Source organism: Microcaecilia unicolor, chromosome 4 (assembly GCF_901765095.1).
Source record: "Microcaecilia unicolor chromosome 4, aMicUni1.1, whole genome shotgun sequence".
NCBI classification, from domain to species: Eukaryota; Metazoa; Chordata; class Amphibia; order Gymnophiona; family Siphonopidae; genus Microcaecilia; species Microcaecilia unicolor.
Genome location: NC_044034.1, coordinates 340,077,948 through 340,098,573, shown reverse-complemented (window position 1 = coordinate 340,098,573; position 20,626 = coordinate 340,077,948). Strand labels below are relative to the sequence as shown.

Sequence of the window (20,626 nt, the reverse complement as noted above, 5' to 3'; positions counted from 1 at the left end):
CTCTCCGATGATGAAGAGGAGGCAGGCTGCCTGTGGGAGGAAACTGGCATATGGGCTGTCCTACCACCCGAGCACCTGCTGATTCTGGCAGAGACTATGGGATCAGTGGGGGGAAAAAAATCTGTCAGAAGACAAGGAACAAGGGAACTTTCGGTTCTTCTCTTTGCACTCTTCCAAGAAATGCTGATCAGATATTCAAGAATTCTCTAATTTAGACAGGGAAATCTTTATATTTCAACGGTTTTTATTGATGACAACTCCAAAAGTACAAATCCACCTTAACATAGCAGCCTCAAAACAGTTGTACAGAGCTCAGTGGAACAACACTTCAAACGTGCAACATTACGTACAGCCATCAAATTTTGTAATATAACACTTATCCCTCCCTCCCCCCAAACCATGTTCTATATTTAACATTTATGTATTAACTATGGTTATAGATGAAAACGCATTACCAGCAAATCTGTCCGATAACAGATAATTCTATCTTAACCCATAAACTTCCATATTAACCTCCAATAATTGTGTCTCGTGTTTTGCTCTGTGTATTATTACCTTAAGTCCCAACAATGTTTACAGACGAGACTTCTGAATATTTTTCTTCAAAACAAACTTCTCCAAGCTATTATTGCATGTAACTCTTCAATTTACATAGAATCTTACCTTTTCCAAAACTATATCCTCTTCCTCCCTCCCCTTTATCCTCTTAAACCAACTTTTTACTTCATGGCGTCCCTCTACCTCTCCCCTCAGTATAATTATCAGAGTGTAGGTTAACGTGTCCGGATTCCCCTAGACAGGGAAATCTTTAAAGCATTCAAGGGGCAGGCTACTCTAAGTGATACTATCTATGCTAATGCAGACCACCAGAGTGCAGGGAGAACTGGAAGGTCAGTCTTTCAAACGGAACACATACTCTTTTCAAGAGGCCGCTCCACACTTACAAATCTGCGCAAACTTTTTAACATGTAAAATATCCCTTACTCTATTACCGTGCTGGCCTGATGGTGTCATGCTAGTTCACATGCTAACTGCATCACTTGTTATGGGGTAGGAAACGGGCAGGGACTGCACACTGCAGTTAGTACATGGAGATTTACGGCATGCAGCAGTTAGTATGGATGCACTTATGCAGTAAAGAATTTTTCTGTACAGTAACTATATGGGGACATGCTGGAACACCCTCAACTGTTAGTGTTTAGGCTTTGCATAGGCTGGCTGTTAATTCTGGCATTTAATGCATGGTAAGTGTAAAATGTTACCATCTCTCTATATAAAACGCACCTCCAACGTTCTAATGAAGCTGGAAGTTGTAGTTGTGTAGATCGCTTTTGCCCATGAGTGTCTGCCCCGCCCTCGCGTCTCAACGTAATGACGACGAGGGCGGAGCACTCACACTCACCAACTCACCGTGGGAGGGAGGGTGGGGGATTACCTTGCTAGCGTCCGATCGTCACGACGTCGCCAATCGCATCGATCAGACGCATAACGGACCTATCCACTACCCGAAGAACAGCAATCGCCAGCGCACAGAACATAGTAAATGATGGCAGAAAAAGACCTGCATGGTCCATCCAGTCTGCCCAACAAGATACTTTTTGTGTATACCCTACTTTGATTTGTACCTGTCCTCTTCAGGACACAGACCGTATAAGTCTGCCCAGCACTATCCCCGCCTTCCAACCACCAGCCCCGCCTCCCACCACCGGCTCTGGCACAGACCGTATAAGTCTGCCCAGCACTATCCCTGCCTCCCGCCACCGGCTCTGCCACCCAATCTCGGCTAAGCTCCTTAGGATCCATTCCTTCTGAACAGGATTCCTTTATGTTTATCCCACGCATGTTTGAATTCTGTTACCGTTTTCATTTCCACCACCTCCCGCAGTGAAGAAGAGAAATGTGGCTGTTGTCAGCACAGCTACGTGACGGCGAAGGGGGAGGGTCAGAAATGCAGGGGGGGGTGTTGAAATCGGAGGGAGGGGGGAATCTGGAACTTGGTGGGAGGGGCGTGAGGGGGCCTTGAACTGGTAGGGAGGGAGGGGGGTCTGGAACTCAGAAGGAAGGAAGGAAGGGGGTGAGTGAGTGAGGGAGGGAGGGTCTGGAACTCGGGAGGACGGGAGGGAGGGGGGTCTGGAACTCAGGAGGAGGGAGGGAGGGAGGGGGTCTGGAACTCAGGAGGAAGGGAGGGAGGGAGGGGGTCTGGAACTCAGGGGGAAGGGAGGGAGGGAGGGGGTCTGGAACTCAGGAGGAAGGGAGGGAGGGAGGGGGTCTGGAACTCAGGAGGGAAGGGAGGGAGGGAGGGGGTCTGGAACTCAGAAGGAAGGAAGGAAGGGGGTGAGTGAGTGAGGGAGGGAGGGTCTGGAACTCGGGAGGACGGGAGGGAGGGGGGGTCTGGAACTCAGGAGGAGGGAGGGAGGGAGGGGGTCTGGAACTCAGGAGGAGGGAGGGAGGGAGGGGGTCTGGAACTCAGGAGGGAGGAAGGGAGGGAGGAGGGGGTCTGGAAGAAGGGAGGGGGGTCGGGAGGGAAGAAGGGAGGGAGGAGGGGGGGATTACCTTGCTAGCGCCCGTTTCATTGCCTACCGAAACGGGCCTTTTATACTAGTACTTTATTTAAAACACCCTTTAGTTTTTGAATAAAAACAGGCAACGTATTTCATATAGACAAGTATTGGTCAAGCAAATTCTATATTACCACTGGTTCAATACCATGTATTTTTTTTCTGCTTTACAGCTCTGTATTCCACTGACAAGCACTGGCAAATTTCTGAAAAACTATGCAGCAAATGCAAAACTGAGCTGTAGCTTCCAAAAATGATACCTGTAATAGAGGGCAATCTGTAGAGACCTGCAAAATTCACCACAGCTTTCAGTGTTGAAATTCACAAGAACTCCAATAAACTGCTACAAATATTATACACTGCTCTTAACTTCTAGTTGTTCCGACACTTTGCATCCAAAGGGCTCCTTTTAGCAATTCCAGCGTGGCAAATGTGATGACGCCCATTTAATGCCTATGGGCTTCGCCGCATTTGCTGCACCAGAATCACTAGCGCGGGTTTGTAAAAGGAGCCCTAAGGGATTAATTAATATTGCCTAAAATGAGTTTATTTTTCTGCCTTGAGCGCAGAGGTGGCTGGGAATAACGAAATGAATAGCGGTGGTTGTGCTTTCTGTATTTATAAGAATAGGGCGAAAGGGGGGGGGGGGGGGAGAAGTCTCCCTCATCTGAAAAAAGAATTTCACTTAAATACTAAACATGCCTAATGTTATCGCCAGTTGCCAGAGTGATGAAAACATGTATACAACGGGCAAAATGAGATGAACACAAAAAGCGTCTACAGTGCTACAAAGTATTGATAATTACCTGGTAATCCCTGGACTACAGACTACTAGTAAACATTAACTGCGGGATTCTATATATCGCACCTTAAGTTTCATGCAGAAATTGAAGAGTATTCTATGACAATGCGCGTAACTTAATTGTTTAACTAGCTAGTCAGCGCTGTTAAAACCCTTTAGTGTCCAATGTTCCCGTAATAAGCCATATGGGAACAGATTGATGGAAACACTGGACACTAAAGGGTTAACTGTATGTTAACAAGCAATTATCAGCACTAATTGGCATTAAGATTTACGTGTGCAACTCCCTTAAGCGTATTCTGTAATGTGGTGCGTGTAAATTCTAAGTTGCATAGTTGAAAAGGGGACATTGCCAGGGGCGGGGTGTAGGCATTTCTAAAATCTATTCATGTCGATACAGAATACACCCGCTCTGTGCCTAATTTAGATGATGGGATTTACGCCAAGTAAAACGTGGCCTATATGGCTGTGACTACACTTAATCACGCGGAGAGGCATTTGGCGTAATTCTATATACCGCGTGGAAATTTAAGCCTATTCTACAAAATTTAGGTGTATTTTTTTCCCGTGTGGAATTTTCAGGCACCATATATAGAATCTAGCCCTAAGTGGAAGGAGGGATAAAATAACCTAGGTGGGGGTGAAAGAGACTCACTGACTTTACATGTTACTCTATATTTGGGAGGAAAATATGCCCACCTGACAGGGGGGAAATATACAAAAATAAATCTAAAAGTCAGGCAGGAGTGTGTGATTAGGAGATTACGGCACCTGCTGGGAAGCAGCGTTCAGGTGAAAGACCATATAATATCCCCAGTTTCCTGGAGCATCCAGACCAGTGATTTTCAATCTTTTAATGGCTGCGACTCCACGACAGCCACCAGATAAAATGGTGTGACCCTCTGGAAGTGCAGAATAATGCGAGGATGTTATAATGCCGTTGTATCGCTCCATGGTGCGACCGCACCTCGAGTATTGTGTCCAATTCTGGTCGCGCATCTCAAAAAAGATATAAAGGAATTACAGAAGGTGCAGAGAAGGGCGACAAAAATGATAAAGGGAATGGAACGACTTCCCTATGAGGAAAGGCTGAGAAGGTTAGGGCTCTTCAGCTTGGAGAAAAGGCGGCTGAGGGGTGATATGATAGAAGTCTACAAGATAATGAGCGGAGTAGAGCAGACAGATGTGAAGCGTTTGTTTACACTTTCAAACAACAACAAAACCAGGGGACACAAGATGAAGCTAGAATATGGTAGATTTAAAACAAATAGGAGAAAGTTTTTCTTTACTCAGCGTGTAGTTAGACTCTGGAACTCATTGCCGGAGAATGTAGTGACAGCGGCTGGCCTTACGGAATTTAAAGGGGGTTTGGACAGATTCCTGAGGGAAAAGTCCATTGAACATTATTAACAAAATTTTGGGGGGGGGGGGGGGGGGGTTGTCGGGTTCTTGAAGCCTGGATTGGCCGCTGTCAGAGACAGGATGCTGGGCTTGATGGACCCTTGGTCTTTTCCCAGTATGGTGGTGCTTATGTACTTATGGTGCACCTACTGAAAGCCTGCCCAGTTCATTACCTCAAATATGGGTTTTGTGAGCCCATTTGGGATCCCAACTTTTAAGTTTGGGAAGCTCTGATCCAGACCCAAACCATCCAGCAAGCAACCCTTCTGTGGTTGATATCACTACCAAGAAAAGCCTATTAGACAATCAAAGGCATTTTAGGAGCCTTGAGGGGCACCTATAGCTGGCAGCGTTTCCAGATACAGATGGCATCAAACATATAAATGGTGAGTGACCGTACTCACCCGCAAATGCGCAGTAGAGACTTCCCTCTCTGTCCCGCCCCCACGTCAATACGTGATGATGGGGCGGGACGGAAACTGCGTGAAGGGGAGGGAGAGAACCGCCGACGTCGCTACCGCTCCCCCCACCCGGAGCCGCCGCCGCCCCCAGTCCACCCAGCCCGAGCACTCTCGTCGCCGACATGCAGCAGGCAGATCAGCTGAGCTCCCGTCGGCCTTCCTTCCCTGCCTGTGTCCCGCCCTTGCCAACGTTACGTCACACAAGGGCAGGACACAGGCAGAGAAGGAAGGCCGACGGGAGCTCTGCTGATCTGCGTGCTGCGTTTCGGCGACGTAAGTTCAATAGCAAAGAGAGGGCCCGGGCCGGGTGGAGGGGTGGTGGCAGCGACTCCGGGGGGGGGGGGAGGGGGGACCGGTAGCTGTGACCTCGGGGAGGGGCCATGCAGCGGCGAGGGGAGGGGGCCTTGGAAAAACCCCATACTAGCCCGTTTTAATGGGCTCAATGGCTAGTACATGTATAAATGCCATTTTACAATGCTGTTATTTACAAGTGTTATTGCTGCAGAACACACAGATTCAAAGCAGGTGTGTTTAGTCAGGGCAGTTCAAAGAATTGTATGTGTTATTTCTGATCCAGCACAGGAATGCATGTTTATTTGGAAAATTCCCTTGTCGGTTTTTGCATCTCCTCCAAGGTAGTCAGAAGTGTCAGCAAAATGCTCATTTCAGCCAGGGATATTAGAAGAGTGAGGAAGGGGTTAATTGTGCTTGACCCTCTGATATTTTACATGACCCATAATTTTCTGGAATATAACTCCTATACGTGCAAGAGCCAGGATGTGCATTCAACGTATAACGCACTGAGTGATTCTGTTGCTCTTTTTGTATATGTGTATTTTTATACGATGCTCGTTCATGCTGCACATTTAGGGAAATACATGTGCTATTTCCCATGCTCCTATACAGATTTCACAAATGCCTCCACATTCAGTAGGAATTTTGAAAAACAGGCATGAAATTATGAACATCTTGACTTGGGACATTCCTTATCTGACTTCCACCTCCTAAGTTCAATAGGGCTTAAGTTCAATTTGTAGGCAAAATTATTCTGTTATGGAGAAGCAATGAAAATGCTGCAAGGAAATACACAACATTATGGTAGGATTTAGGATGCATTATAGAGAGTCACACTACTTTCACTGGAAACATTTTGCTTAGCAGAACTTAGGACTCTGCTCCTTACAGGCATTCAGTTCTGCGAGTCAGGCTTCATCTTTGTGAATTCAGAGTTGCAGGACTGACAAGATTTTGTGAGTTGTAATGGCAGCAGAAAATCAACATCAAATAGGAAAAGTTGAGACCCAACACATTAACTCACCAGTGCGTGAAAGGAAGATACCGAGAAGATTCCTAGGCGACCCATGGACACTTTAGTTGGTCGACTTGCAAACGCAAGAAGCCTCTTTGGATTTGGCAATTCGCCTCCTTGAAGACTAGCTAAATAACATCGATATCGAAATAGGTCCATTTGGAACTGTTCAAGATTTTGTTCCCAAACGAATATCTGTTAACAAAATAAAGGCATTAAGGACAAATTATCAAAACATATGCACTGTGGGGATAGTTTGTGTACAAAGCATGTTGTACATATGGAAAAGGGCTGTTATGAAATTCTGTGCAGATATGTACGTGTCAAAAGTAGGAACAATGAGAGAAAAGCACCAATGTCCTTTAAGTGGTCCTTACAGAGCTATGAGGTAGTAGCAATCTTGGCCCATGCTCAATAGAGTTGGGACCCCCTTTTTATACTATTTGAGAGTCTACACATATATTTGACCCCTGAAGCAGGCATTTAGTGCCGAAACACAGCCAGTGTCAGGTCAATGAATAAAGGACCACTTCTATCTCAACCCTGAAGGCCCTTGGTGCTGTTTTCTCGTTGCTTCTGTATTGTGTGGTTTCACCCTCTCTGTACAGCCGTGTAAAAAGTAGGCGCATCATAAGGTCACATGATTACTTTTCAAAAAAACGCATGTAGGCAACTGGTTCATTTGTCATGGAATGTGTGAGCCCTCCAGAAACCACTAAATACCTACTGTATCTATATATAGGTGACACCTGCAAGCTTGCAAATCCTATAGTGGTGTACAGTGGATTTTTCTCTGTTCCAGGAGAACTCACCATACAATATAAGGAGGTTATGGTGAGAAGTGTACCTGGGTCCTTTTATGTGAAGTCCACTGCCCCACTGCTCTGCTGGGATGTCTGTGTGGCAAGTCTAATAAGAATGATGGCCCCTCCAACAATGGCTGTTTTTTGGGTGTTTTTCTCTTGAGGTTTGTTCTTACCAAAATGATCCCAAAAGAAAAATGTTCTGAGCACAAAACGTCTAGAAAAAGGTGATTTTTGAACCAAAAAGATAGCTATTTCCATACCTGAAAAAGTCTACATTCACCAAAACATCCAAAATTGGACTTAGGCATTTTATCAAAATGTCCCTCTAAACTGGGCAAATAGAAGGTAAGAAAAGGAAAGAGGCAGGGTTGGTTGAGGGGAGATCCAATTAAAGGGGAGTATTTGGAAAATCTTTGGATGTTAGTGAGGAAACATCCAAGGCCTATATCGATCATACAGTGGGGGAAATAAGTATTTGATCCCTTGCTGATTTTGTAAGTGTGCCCACTGACAAAGACATGAGCAGCCCATAATTGAAGGGTAGGTTATTGGTAACAGTGAGAGATAGCACATCACAAATTAAATCCGGAAAATCACATTGTGGAAAGTATATGAATTTATTTGCATTCTGCAGAGGGAAATAAGTATTTGATCCCCCACCAACCAGTAAGAGATCTGGCCCCTACAGACCAGGTAGATGCTCCAAATCAACTCGTTACCTGCATGACAGACAGCTGTCGGCAATGGTCACCTGTATGAAGACACCTGTCCACAGACTCAGTGAATCAGTCAGACTCTAACCTCTACAAAATGGCCAAGAGCAAGGAGCTGTCTAAGGATGTCAGGGACAAGATCATACACCTGCACAAGGCTGGAATGGGCTACAAAACCATCAGTAAGACGCTGGGCGAGAAGGAGACAACTGTTGGTGCCATAGTAAGAAAATGGAAGAAGTACAAAATGACTGTCAATCGACAAAGATCTGGGGCTCCACGCAAAATCTCACCTCGTGGGGTATCCTTGATCATGAGGAAGGTTAGAAATCAGCCTACAACTACAAGGGGGGAACTTGTCAATGATCTCAAGGCAGCTGGGACCACTGTCACCACGGAAAACCATTGGTAACACATTACGACATAACGGATTGCAATCCTGCAGTGCCCGCAAGGTCCCCTGCTCCGGAAGGCACATGTGACGGCCCGTCTGAAGTTGCCAGTGAACACCTGGATGATGCCGAGAGTGATTGGGAGAAGGTGCTGTGGTCAGATGAGACAAAAATTGAGCTCTTTGGCATGAACTCAACTCGCCGTGTTTGGAGGAAGAGAAATGCTGCCTATGACCCAAAGAACACCGTCCCCACTGTCAAGCATGGAGGTGGAAATGTTATGTTTTGGGGGTGTTTCTCTGCTAAGGGCACAGGACTACTTCACCGCATCAATGGGAGAATGGATGGGGCCATGTACCGTACAATTCTGAGTGACAACCTCCTTCCCTCCGCCAGGGCCTTAAAAATGGGTCGTGGCTGGGTCTTCCAGCACGACAATGACCCAAAACATACAGCCAAGGCAACAAAGGAGTGGCTCAGGAAGAAGAACATTAGGGTCATGGAGTGGCCTAGCCAGTCACCAGACCTTAATCCCATTGAAAACTTATGGAGGGAGCTGAAGCTGCGAGTTGCCAAGCGACAGCCCAGAACTCTTAATGATTTAGAGATGATCTGCAAAGAGGAGTGGACCAAAATTCCTCCTGACATGTGTGCAAACCTCATCATCAACTACAGAAGACGTCTGACCGCTGTGCTTGCCAACAAGGGTTTTGCCACCAAGTATTAGGTCTTGTTTGCCAGAGGGATCAAATACTTATTTCCCTCTGCAGAATGCAAATAAATTCATATACTTTCCACAATGTGATTTTCCGGATTTAATTTGTGATGTGCTATCTCTCACTGTTACCAATAACCTACCCTTCAATTATGGGCTGCTCATGTCTTTGTCAGTGGGCACACTTACAAAATCAGCAAGGGATCAAATACTTATTTCCCCCACTGTATATAAGTATATAAGAGGATGGAAAAGGAGTAAGCATAAGTTTATGCAGGCCTGGGAACGGGATTTGGGGAAGACCTTTACATAAGTACATAAGTACATAAGTAGTGCCATACTGGGAAAGACCAAAGGTCCATCTAGCCCAGCATCCTGTCACCGACAGTGGCCAATCCAGGTCAAGGGCACCTGGCACGCTCCCCAAACGTAAAAACATTCCAGACAAGTTATACCTAAAAATGCGGAATTTTTCCAAGTCCATTTAATAGCGGTCTATGGACTTGTCCTTTAGGAATCTATCTAACCCCTTTTTAAACTCCGTCAAGCTAACCGCCCGTACCACGTTCTCCGGCAACGAATTCCAGAGTCTAATTACACGTTGGGTGAAGAAAAATTTTCTCCGATTCGTTTTAAATTTACCACACTGTAGCTTCAACTCATGCCCTCTAGTCCTAGTATTTTTGGATAGCGTGAACAGTCGCTTCACATCCACCCGATCCATTCCACTCATTATTTTATACACTTCTATCATATCTCCCCTCAGCCGTCTCTTCTCCAAGCTAAAAAGCCCTAGCCTTCTCAGCCTCTCTTCATAGGAAAGTCGTCCCATCCCCACTATCATTTTCGTCGCCCTTCGCTGTACCTTTTCCAATTCTACTATATCTTTTTTGAGATACGGAGACCAGTACTGAACACAATACTCCAGGTGCGGTCGCACCATGGAGCGATACAACGGCATTATAACATCCGCACACCTGGACTCCATACCCTTCCTAATAACACCCAACATTCTATTCGCTTTCCTAGCCGCAGCAGCACACTGAGCAGAAGGTTTCAGCGTATCATCGACGACGACACCCAGATCCCTTTCTTGATCCGTAACTCCTAACGCGGAACCTTGCAAGACGTAGCTATAATTCGGGTTCCTCTTACCCACATGCATCACTTTGCACTTGTCAACATTGAACTTCATCTGCCACTTGCACGCCCAATCTCCCAGTCTCGCAAGGTCCTCCTGTAATCGTTCACATTCCTCCTGCGACTTGACGACCCTGAATAATTTTGTGTCATCGGCGAATTTAATTACCTCACTAGTTATTCCCATCTCTAGGTCATTTATAAATACATTAAAAAGCAACGGACCCAGCACAGATCCCTGCGGGACCCCACTAACTACCCTCCTCCACTGAGAATACTGTCCAGTGAGGATGAGGAATGGGAAAGGATTTGGGGGGGTGTACGAGCAAGTTCAGTGTGTGTGCTAGTTCAGGAGAATGCATACAAAATAATTACCCGGTGGTATTATACGCCGGACAGACTTCATAAAATGTTTCCTCTAGTATCGGATATATGTTGGAGATGCGGGGAGGCACGGGGTTCCTTTTTGCATGTTTGGTGGGAATGTGAGGGGTTATTTTCTGTGTGGGAGTCGGTGGGTGGGGCACTTTCTGAACTGCTTCAAGTGCCTATACCTTTGTCTCCCCAAGTTTGCTTATTAGGGCTTAGCCCGATCAAGTTGCAGTGGTGGCAAGAGAGGTTGTTCCGGTGAGGACTAGCGGCAATAAAGTGTTTGATTGCAGCTACTTGGAAATCTTCTCTTCTGCCTGGCATGGATCAATGGAAGGGGAAGGTGCGGTATCTATTTCACTTGGAGAGACAAACAGCTGTAAGAAGGGATTGTTTTTGGATCCGTCAAAGAGGGTGGAAACTGTTGGAGGGGAAATTATTATCTTTGGCTTAATGGGAAAGGGAGGGGGGAGTAGGGGGAGGGGGGATAAGGGGGTTGAGGGATAATGTAATCTGTTAGAAGGATGTGAATAAGTTGCTGAAGGTTTCTATATATGGGACTTAGGGGTTCAAACCTTCTAGTTAGGTTTGGGGAGGTATTGGCTTGGGGGGGGGGGGGATAAAAAGCTATGAAAACAAAAATCTTGAAGTTGGGTTGCTCTATTGAAAACAATGGAGGGTTTTGGAGGGGTTAAGTGGTGTTGCTTTCCCGACATATGCATCGGGCATGGCAGTATTGAATGTTTTCTTTTGTAATGTTGAATATTTCAATAAAAAATTTATTGAAACAAAAAAGAAAGGGAAAGAGGTGGGGAATGGGCGGGAAGGGGGACAGGAGAACGCAGGGGAAAGGTAGAGAGCGAGGTAAGGGATGCAAGAACACAGGTGACAGGTAGAGGGCAGGAAGGGACAGCTACAACATGGGGGTGGAGAGAAAGAACAGCAAGGGGTAAAGGGAAGGAACACACTGGTAGAAGTACTGGAATTAAAAGCTCAGATGCCCAGCATATTCCCCCTAGCGTCCAGGTAATGAAAAATCCATTATATTCTCGAATATAATTATCCAAAAGAATCTACTGCTCAAACTCAGGGGGTGACATAGAAAGCTAGTTTAGATGGAAGCGCACAGTTTGTGAAACATGTGCGCACAATTTTCTGGGTGTCTGATGCAGAAAAGGGTTTGGGCAGAAGCCAGCCCTGTGCAAATCCCCGAGTTAAACATCAACGCACATTCTATTTCAGCGGATGTTAATTAGGCAGCTAGCTTTTTGGCTCCCAATGCCATGCAGGCACTGTAGCAGAAGACTGCAGAAACTTGAATGCCAGGTGTGAGGATCTGTAGAAGGGTTCACTTGTTCTTCTGCAGCAGATGGTGAACTAGCTAATAACCCCGTTTACCCCCCCCCCCCCCCACCGACTCCCCTCTCCTCCAACACTACCCAAAATAACCCTGGTAGTCTAGTGGACACCCCATCCCAGAGACAACCTCCCTCAATATCCCACTGACACTCCAAAAATAAATCCCCAGTAGTCTAGTGGACCCCAGGAACACCCCTCCCCCCACTATCCCAGGTACTTTTAAATCACCAGTGCACGGCTCTAATGCAAGCTTTCTGCAATAGCCTGTGACCCCACATGGCCAGTCTGAATTTCAGGATATCCACAAACATTATGCATATGATATACCTGAACACACTCCCTCCACTGTAGTCCAATTTACCTCATGTATATTCATTGTGGATATCCTTAAAAAACAGACTGACTGGGCAGGTCCCAAGGGACAGCTAATGCTCTGGTTCTGGATTGGGCAACCTTAGTCCAAGGGCCACAAATCCAGTTGGGTTTTCAGGAAAAGGAAACCGATATGACTCTCCAAGCAAGTGGCTGAGAAAATAAAGGCTAAAGAGTTGGCGTTCCTGAAATACAGAAAAAAACTCAAGAAAAGGAACACGGAGAGGAATACCGGATGAAACTGAAAGACGCCAAGACAGAGATACGTCTGGCGAAAGCGCAAGGGGAAGAAAAAAAATGGCTAGAAAGGTAAGGAGGGGTGACAAAAATTTCTTCAGGTATATTAGTGAAAGGAGGAAAACTAAAAAGGGAACTGTGAGACTGAAAGATGCTGCGAACCACTATGTAGATAATGATGAAGAAAAAGCAAATTTGCAAAACAGATATTTTGTTCTGTTTTCACAGAAAAAAATCCTGGAGAAGGACCGCGATTGACTGGCAAAAGTACATATGAGAATGGAGTAGATAGAGCACCGTTCACAGAAGAGAAACACTCAAACTGAAAGGGAAAAGGCAACTGTTAAGATCTTCGATAAGCTATCTTCAAAGATAAACAGCTGCAAGAAAGTAAACAATCAAGCTTCAGGAAAAAGCCCCTGAATGTTTCTATGTTGATAAGATTAGCTACATCAGCCATGAAGCTCCAAGAGACACGGGCACTGGAAACATTATTTGTTTTCAGTTTATTAGCAATACTGTATATGAAAAGCTTTACCACAAAAGTGAATGTACAACTATTCGGATATCAGTGAAAGTACAGATTTCTTTTAAAACTGATAAGACATACTTGCCCTTTCAGTTCAAATCAGGAAAATCCTAATGTGAGAGAGACCACCATCCAAATCATTCTTAGCGAAGAATGAGTGTACTGTTCCCAATTACACAAGAGGAATTCAGGAATTCACCAAAACACAACCAAGAAGACACCACTGACCTTCTTAGTCACAACTCTAATCCTGTAAGCAATCTGCTTAGGAATGCTTAAAAAAAAACCCCCAGCTCTTATCACACCAGCCACACCATTCAAACAGATCAAAACTGATTTGCAGAAAGAAATGAACAATGGTATGCAAGTAGAGTTTCCTAGTGAAATCTCCCTTATTTTCACTCTCTTTACAAATGAGACTATTGTTTGATCTACTGGGCATCTCTTTTTAATTGCTTCCTTACTTTTCATAAACAAAATGGCCTGAAATGTTTGGGTCAATAGGCTCGTCCAAAATATGTTGCCAGGGATCCAGTTTCCCCACAATGACACTACAGTAGAGAGAGGGAGCAAAGTACAAACGGAGGTCCAAACAACAACAAAAACAGCACCAGGGGCCTCAAAAAAAGGGGACACAATTCTTTAATCGTATACTTTTATAGAATAGTCTTCTAAAAGACCTGACACCGGCCGTGTTTCGGCGCACAGTGCCTGCATCAGGAGTCTACATCAACCACAAACAATAAATTAATAACAAAACAGTATTTAACATAATACAACAGATATAAGATTCAAAATGGATTAAAATATTGTGAAAGGAACCCATAAAAATAGACAAATATATAAATTTTAAATAAACACATAAAGGTCATTAACATGTATCAATATATATCTATATCTCAATCAAAAAAATCATAATATAACAAATACACATAAAGATATATATATATATACGTATGTATAGAATACGTAAAACAAAGGAACTAGCATTTCAAAAACCTGCCTCCCGAGGTCGCCGCAGCCACTGCTCCCCCCCTCCACCCCTGCTGGAAGTCTCGGCGGCCATTTTGAAGAGCGATCCGGCAACGGGGGAGGGTCAGTGCTGGCAGCGGGCAGGCGAGACTGGGAATATTTCCTGCCTGTCCCGAAGCATTCGCTGGACAACCTGGGTGGCTGGAGAGGGCAGGGGAGAGAGGAGAGTCGCTGGACATGGGTGGCTGGAGGGGGAGCAGGGGAGAGAGGAGAGTCACTGGACATGGGTGGCTGGAGGGGGGGCAGGGGGAGAGGAGGGTCTCTGGACATGGGTGGCTGGAGGGGGGCAGGGGGAGAGGAGAGTCGCTGGACATGGGTGGCTGGGGGGGGCAGGGGAGAGAGGAGAGTCGCTGGACATGGATGGCTGGAGGGGGGGCAGGAGACAGAGGAGAGTCGCTGGACATGGGTGGTTGCTCACAGAGAGTCTGTGTATCGCACACATACTCTCACACTCTGTCTCACACACACTCTCTCTCTCTCACACACACACTGTATCTGTGTGAAACACACTTTCTCTCTCTCACACTCACTGTGTTCTCAGATACGCAGTTGCACACACTCTCATTCTCACACACACACTCTCTCATAGACACACTCGCAACCAGTCTCACTCTGTCTCTGTCACACACACACACTCACACATTCACTTTCTCTCTGTCACACAGTCACTCTCACACACACTCTCTCAAACATACACACTCCGAGGAAAACCTTACTAGCGCCCATTTAATTTGGTCCGAAACGGGCCTTTTTTTTTACTAAGGGCTATGGTAGTGGTGTACATGGTGTACAGTTGTGGGTAGTGGGTTTTGGGGGGGGGGGGGGTCAGCACACAAGGTAAGGAACCTGGGAGCAATTTATGAAGTCCACCGCAGTGCTCCCTAGGGTGCCCGGCTGTCCTAGCATGTGAGGGGGACCAGTGCACTACAAATGCTGGCTCCTCCCACGACCAAAGGGCTTGCATTTGGTCATTTCTGAGATGGGCGTCCTTATTTTCCATTAACGCCGAAAATCAGAAACGGCCAAGTCTAGGGACGACCATCTCTAAGGACGACCCTGACCGTATTATCGAAACGAAAGATGGACGTCCATCTTGTTTCGATAATACGGGTTTCCCCGCCCCTCCATCGGGACGTTTTGCGAGGACGTCCTCAGCAAAACTTGGGCGTCCCTTTCGATTATGCCTCTCCACGTCTCTGAAAGAGGGAATGATAAGTCTATTTTAGTGTGCAGAGTGCTCTTGAGGGATAATAAGGGATCAAAATCCCATGTCCACATTCCTATTTGCAGAGTACTACTTGGGCACCCTGCTGGCATTTACACAGATAAGTATTATAGACATTCATGTGCACAAGGTGAGCCTAAATCTGGATGCCTAGAGTATAGAATTGCCCTTCAACATTTCCTAATTAATTTTGTGAACATCTATTAACCTCAGTGTTTTTACTAAAGAAACGTAAGAGGTCAGTTCACATAGAGCTTCAGCAAAATGTTCATTTAATCAAATTGATCCTGCTAGATAGGCAATTTATTCTAACATTCCACGCATGGAAATATATTTATTTAAAACATTTATATAATATCTAAAAACCTAGGTGGCTTCCAAAATAACACATATAATAAACCTAACAATAAATCTAAAACAATAAAAATTATATACAAAAGACATTTGCTATAATGTCCACAGAAAAAAAAAATGTAAAGTAGACCGTTGTAAGAGGTATGAAGTATCCATCAAAAAGAGATATGAAGGGAGGAAGGAGTAGCCTGGTGGTTTCAAAGCAATGGCCTGAGAATCAGAGAAACTGGGGTTCCAATCCCACTTCTCCCACAGACATTCCCTGTGAACCTGGACAAATCAATGTACCCCTAATTCCATACAGTGCGCCACAAGTTAGACGTCAATTAGGTAACCAAATGGGGATAAATGGCAGTTACGCATCTAACAGCAATTAGGCACGGTTCTATAAGTAAGTGCCTAAGGCCCTGATGCTCAAAAGTAAACGTGATGCTAGAGGTCATTAGCACTGGATTAGCAACTGCATTTACCTGCGCAGAATGTTCAGAGGCCCAGAGCACAGAAACAAACGAGCGAGCAGATGAATAGCGCAAATGGCATGCTAATGCAGTCAAGCAGATGTAAATGAGGTCATTTTGTAATCCTCCCTAATGCTCAGAAAAGAGCGTCCAATGCCTTACTGCTGCAACAAAATAACGCCAGGTCGGAGCAGCCGTTAGGGTGTTGGAAGAGAGGATTTCTCATGATCCTTCCTTCAAAATCTGCTGCTTTTGATTGCTTTGGAAGCAGAAGGAAGCCTGTGCAAGCCCTTAAATTGCTGGCCTTGAGAAACGAATATGCCCAAGTCACAGCAGACCCAAAAGTGAAAGGACACATAGGCGTCTGTTTCCTGCCTTTAAATATAAGCATCTAAGCTTTAAAAAAAACAAAACCAACCATTTAAATGCTTATATTTAGGCCGCAGAAAACAAGCACAATCCTTCCGCTGAACTCCCTAATGTGTAATGCTATGAACGCGCCTATATTTGCATCTCATTAGTGTTGAGCATTAGAGTTGATTTTCTGCTCTGTTCCAGTGGTATCTGTACGGCTCTGTTTGGAACAGCGCCAGAGTTTTGAGCATCTGGGCCTAAATTGCTTTAGCACCTAACTGTAAAAGGGATGTGCATATGGGTGGGGCATGGGCAGGGCACAAACTCAGGGGCTCTTTTACTAAGCAGCGATAAAAAGTGGCCTGCGGTACTATAGGCGCAAGTATTGGGCACGCACCGGCCCAGGTTTTACTACACCTACAAAAAAGGGACTTTTTTTTTTAATGGGACGGGAAAAGAACCTGCGGTAAAAATGAAACCAGCACGTGCCAAAACCGGCATGAGCCCTTAATGCCACCCATTGATCTAGTAGTAAAGGCCCACATGCTACACGTGTGGTGACCAGTCAAGGAACACACCAAGTGCCGATTACCGCCGGAACTGGCACATGTAGGAGAAAATAAATAAATAAATAATTCACGCACTATGGGCGCGTGCCAAATCTGAAATTACCCCCAGGAGGGTGCGCTGGCCTGCCGGCAGTCTCATTTGGGAGCCGAGCTGCACGCGCGTAGAGCCTACCACGGCTTAATAAAAGGGTCCCTTAGGTGGCAAATTTATAGAATGCTGTAAGGAGCATGCTAGGTGCTAAGATTTAGGCACTAATATTTATACCTGCCTTTTACATGATGCAAATGCCAACTTAGGCTCTATTCCATAACAGAATCTGGGTGCCCGGAATGCCACTCTACATACTACTACTACTACTACTATAAATCATTTCTATAGCGCTACCAGTCGTACGCAGTGCTTTACAAGTGAACATGAAGAAAAGACAGCCCCTGCTCAAAAGAGCTTACAATCTAAATCAGGACAGACAGAAAGTACCAATAAGGATAAGGGTAAGACAGACAGACAGAAGGACACATAGGGAAGGGGACTATTGAAGAGAGGAGGACAAGATAAAGGTTACATACTGTCTTAGCACACAGATATTTAGCACCTTTTATAGACCTGTCCCCTATATCTCTCATTGCTTTAGGTGCACACTTACTGTAAACTCTTTGGGGAAGGGACATTTATTACATTTGTACTCTGCGCTTTCCCACACAATGCAGGCTCAATGCGGCTTACATAGTAATACTGTTCCTGAACACAAATGCTGTAAATCATCTTGAGTTAAAATTGGAAAGGTGGTCTCTTATCATAATATAAATGTTGTGTCTTGGTTATAATTAAAGCGGCTTATTACAAAATCACATAAAAACATATCATCTGAACATCGGATGCCAAACCAACTATCAAATATATTTTCTAATATCCCATCAGCTTAAGCACTAAACGTGTGAAATAAACCTCCTCCCCCCCCCCCCAAAAAAAAAAAGAAACTGGGTGTGGATGGAAACTTTTGACATTTTCCCAAAACTCTTTGCCTGCATCTATAAATCTCATTCCTTCCTTCTCTCTGCCAATATCTTGAGTGACCCACAGAAGTGGCAGAGGGCAGAGACAGGGATAGGTGTAGGGAGGGGAGGGGCAAGGGGGGCATTTGCTCCCCCTTGGATTTTAGGGTCTCTGTCCAATATCTCCATTTTCCACCTACTACTACTTAACATTTCTAGAGCGCTACTAGGGTTACGCAGCGCTGTACAAATTAATAACTAAGGACAGTCCCTGCTCAGAAGAGCTTAGAATCTAAAGGACGAAATGTCAAGTTGGGGTAGTCTAGATTTCCTGAGTAGAGGTGTTGTGATTAGGTGCCGAAAGCGACATTGAAGAGGTGGGCTTTGAGCAATGATTTGAAGATGGGTAGGGAGGGGGCCCGGCGTATGGGCTCAGGGAGTTTGTTCCAAGCATGGGTTGAGGCAAGGCAGAAAGGGCAGAGCCTAGAGTTGGCGGTGGTGGAGAAGGGTACTGAAAGGAGGGATTTGTCAAGAGCGGAGGTTACGGGTAGGAACGTAAGGGGAGATGAGGGTAGAGAGGTAAGGAGGGGCTGCAGATCGAGTGCATTTGTAGGTTGGTAGGAGAAGCTTGAACTGTATGCGGTATCTGATCGGAAGCCAGTGAAGTGACTTGAGGAGAGGGGTGATATGAGTATATCGGTCAAGGCGGAAGATAAGACGTGCGGCAGAGTTCTGGATGGACTGAAGGGGGGATAGGTGGCTAAGTGGGAGGCCGGTGAGGAGTAGGTTGTAGTAGTCAAGGCGAAAGGTAATGAGAGAGTGGATGAGAGTTCGGGTGGTGTGCTCAGAGAGGAAGGGGCGAATTTTGCTAATGTTGTAGAGGAAGAAGCAACAGGTCTTGGCTATCTGCTGGATATGCACAGAGAAGGAGAGGGAGGAGTCGAAGATGACACCGAGGTTGCGGGCAGATGAGACGGGGACGATGAGGGTGTTATCAACTGAGATAGAGAGTGAAGGGAGAGGAGAAGTGGGTTTGGGTGGGAAAACAATAAGTTCAGTCTTGGCCATGTTCAGTTTCAGGTGGCGGTTGGACATCCAGGCAGCAATGTCATCCAAACTGTACTACTGCAAGTTGGTGGCCACATCAACATCTCCTGGGACCTGCGGCCACATCAGCGATCATAACAGTGAAGAACCGTGGGGCTACATTGAGCCTGTGAGCCCCCTGAAAACAAGTCTCTACCATGTCCCACCTCCTCTGATGCATGTAGAAAAGAGGAACTCTTAACTACAGCTACTTGATGCAAGGTTCAACATTAGGAGCCACCTCCTAGGAAAAGGACCTAGGTGTCATTGTTGATGATATGTTGAAGCCCTCTGCTCAGTGTGCAGCAGCGGCTAAGAATGTAAATAGAATGTTAGGAATTAGGAAAGGAATGGAAAACAAAACTAAGAATATTATAATGCCTTTGTATTGCTCCACGTGCAACTGCACCTTGAATACTGTGAGCAATTCTGGTAACCGCATCTCAAAAAAGATATAGCAGAATTAGAAAAGGTATAGAGAAGGGCGACAAAAATGATAAAGGGGATGGGAAGACTTCCCTATGAGAAAAGGCTAAAGTGGCTATAGCTCTTCAGCTTGGAGAAGAGACAGCTGAGGGAAGATATGATAGAAATCTATAAAATACTGAGTGGAGTGGAACAGGCAGACGTGAATCACAAGGACTAGGGAGCAAGTAATGAACTTAAAAACAAATTGGAAAAAATATTTCTTCACTCAATGTTTTAATCAGACTCTGGAATTTGTTACCAGAGAATGTGGTAAAAGCAGTTAGCTTAGCAGTGTTTAAAAAAGCTTTGGATAATTTCCTAAGAGAAAAGTCCATAAGCCATTATTAAGATCAGCTTGGGAAAATCCACTGCTTATTTCTTGGATAAGCAGCGTAAAATGTATTGTACTGTTTTGGGATCTTGCCAGGTACTTGAGACCTGTATTGGCCACTGTTTGGAAACAAGGTACTGGGCTTGATGGACCTTCAGTCCGTCCCAGTACGGCAATGCTTATGTTCTTATGAATATATAACAGCTAAGTGAAATAAATAAGAAAATTAATATAAAAGAAAGTAAAACAATAAAACAAATAAAATGTGGGATACAAATGCAACAAATAAATAAATAAAATAAATAAAATAAAATTGGCCATTTTTGGCCAACATTTGTCTACAAGTTAAGATATTAGTATAGGTCTTTAGGCCATTAAATGATTTGAATTGTTACAACCCCATTTTATGTTGCTGAAATTTGCTTAGCAGACTTTTCTTTGAAGTTTGTCTACTGCTGAAGTTGACCTTCATCGCAAATCTCTCAGCTATCAAGGACAAGATCTTAAGAGGCTCAGCTACAGCTGGGGCCTCCATGACTTTTCCCAACTCAGTGGTTTTATGGTTCCTGATGATCTGGGCCACATCCTTTTGC

At 45.1% G+C, this 20,626-nt stretch overlaps 1 protein-coding gene across 4 annotated transcripts in view; it reads right to left on the bottom strand.

Moving 5' to 3' along the window:
* The window catches only part of TIAM1 (T cell lymphoma invasion and metastasis 1), a 369,616-nt gene that overhangs the window by 161,425 nt on the left and 187,565 nt on the right, over positions 1-20,626 (bottom strand). For all 4 annotated transcript variants that reach the window (XM_030202124.1, XM_030202125.1, XM_030202126.1 and 1 more), the window contains exon 7: positions 6,541-6,726. In XM_030202124.1, the coding sequence (XP_030057984.1) occupies positions 6,541-6,726 (186 nt within the window). The remainder of the gene's footprint in view (positions 1-6,540; positions 6,727-20,626) is intronic.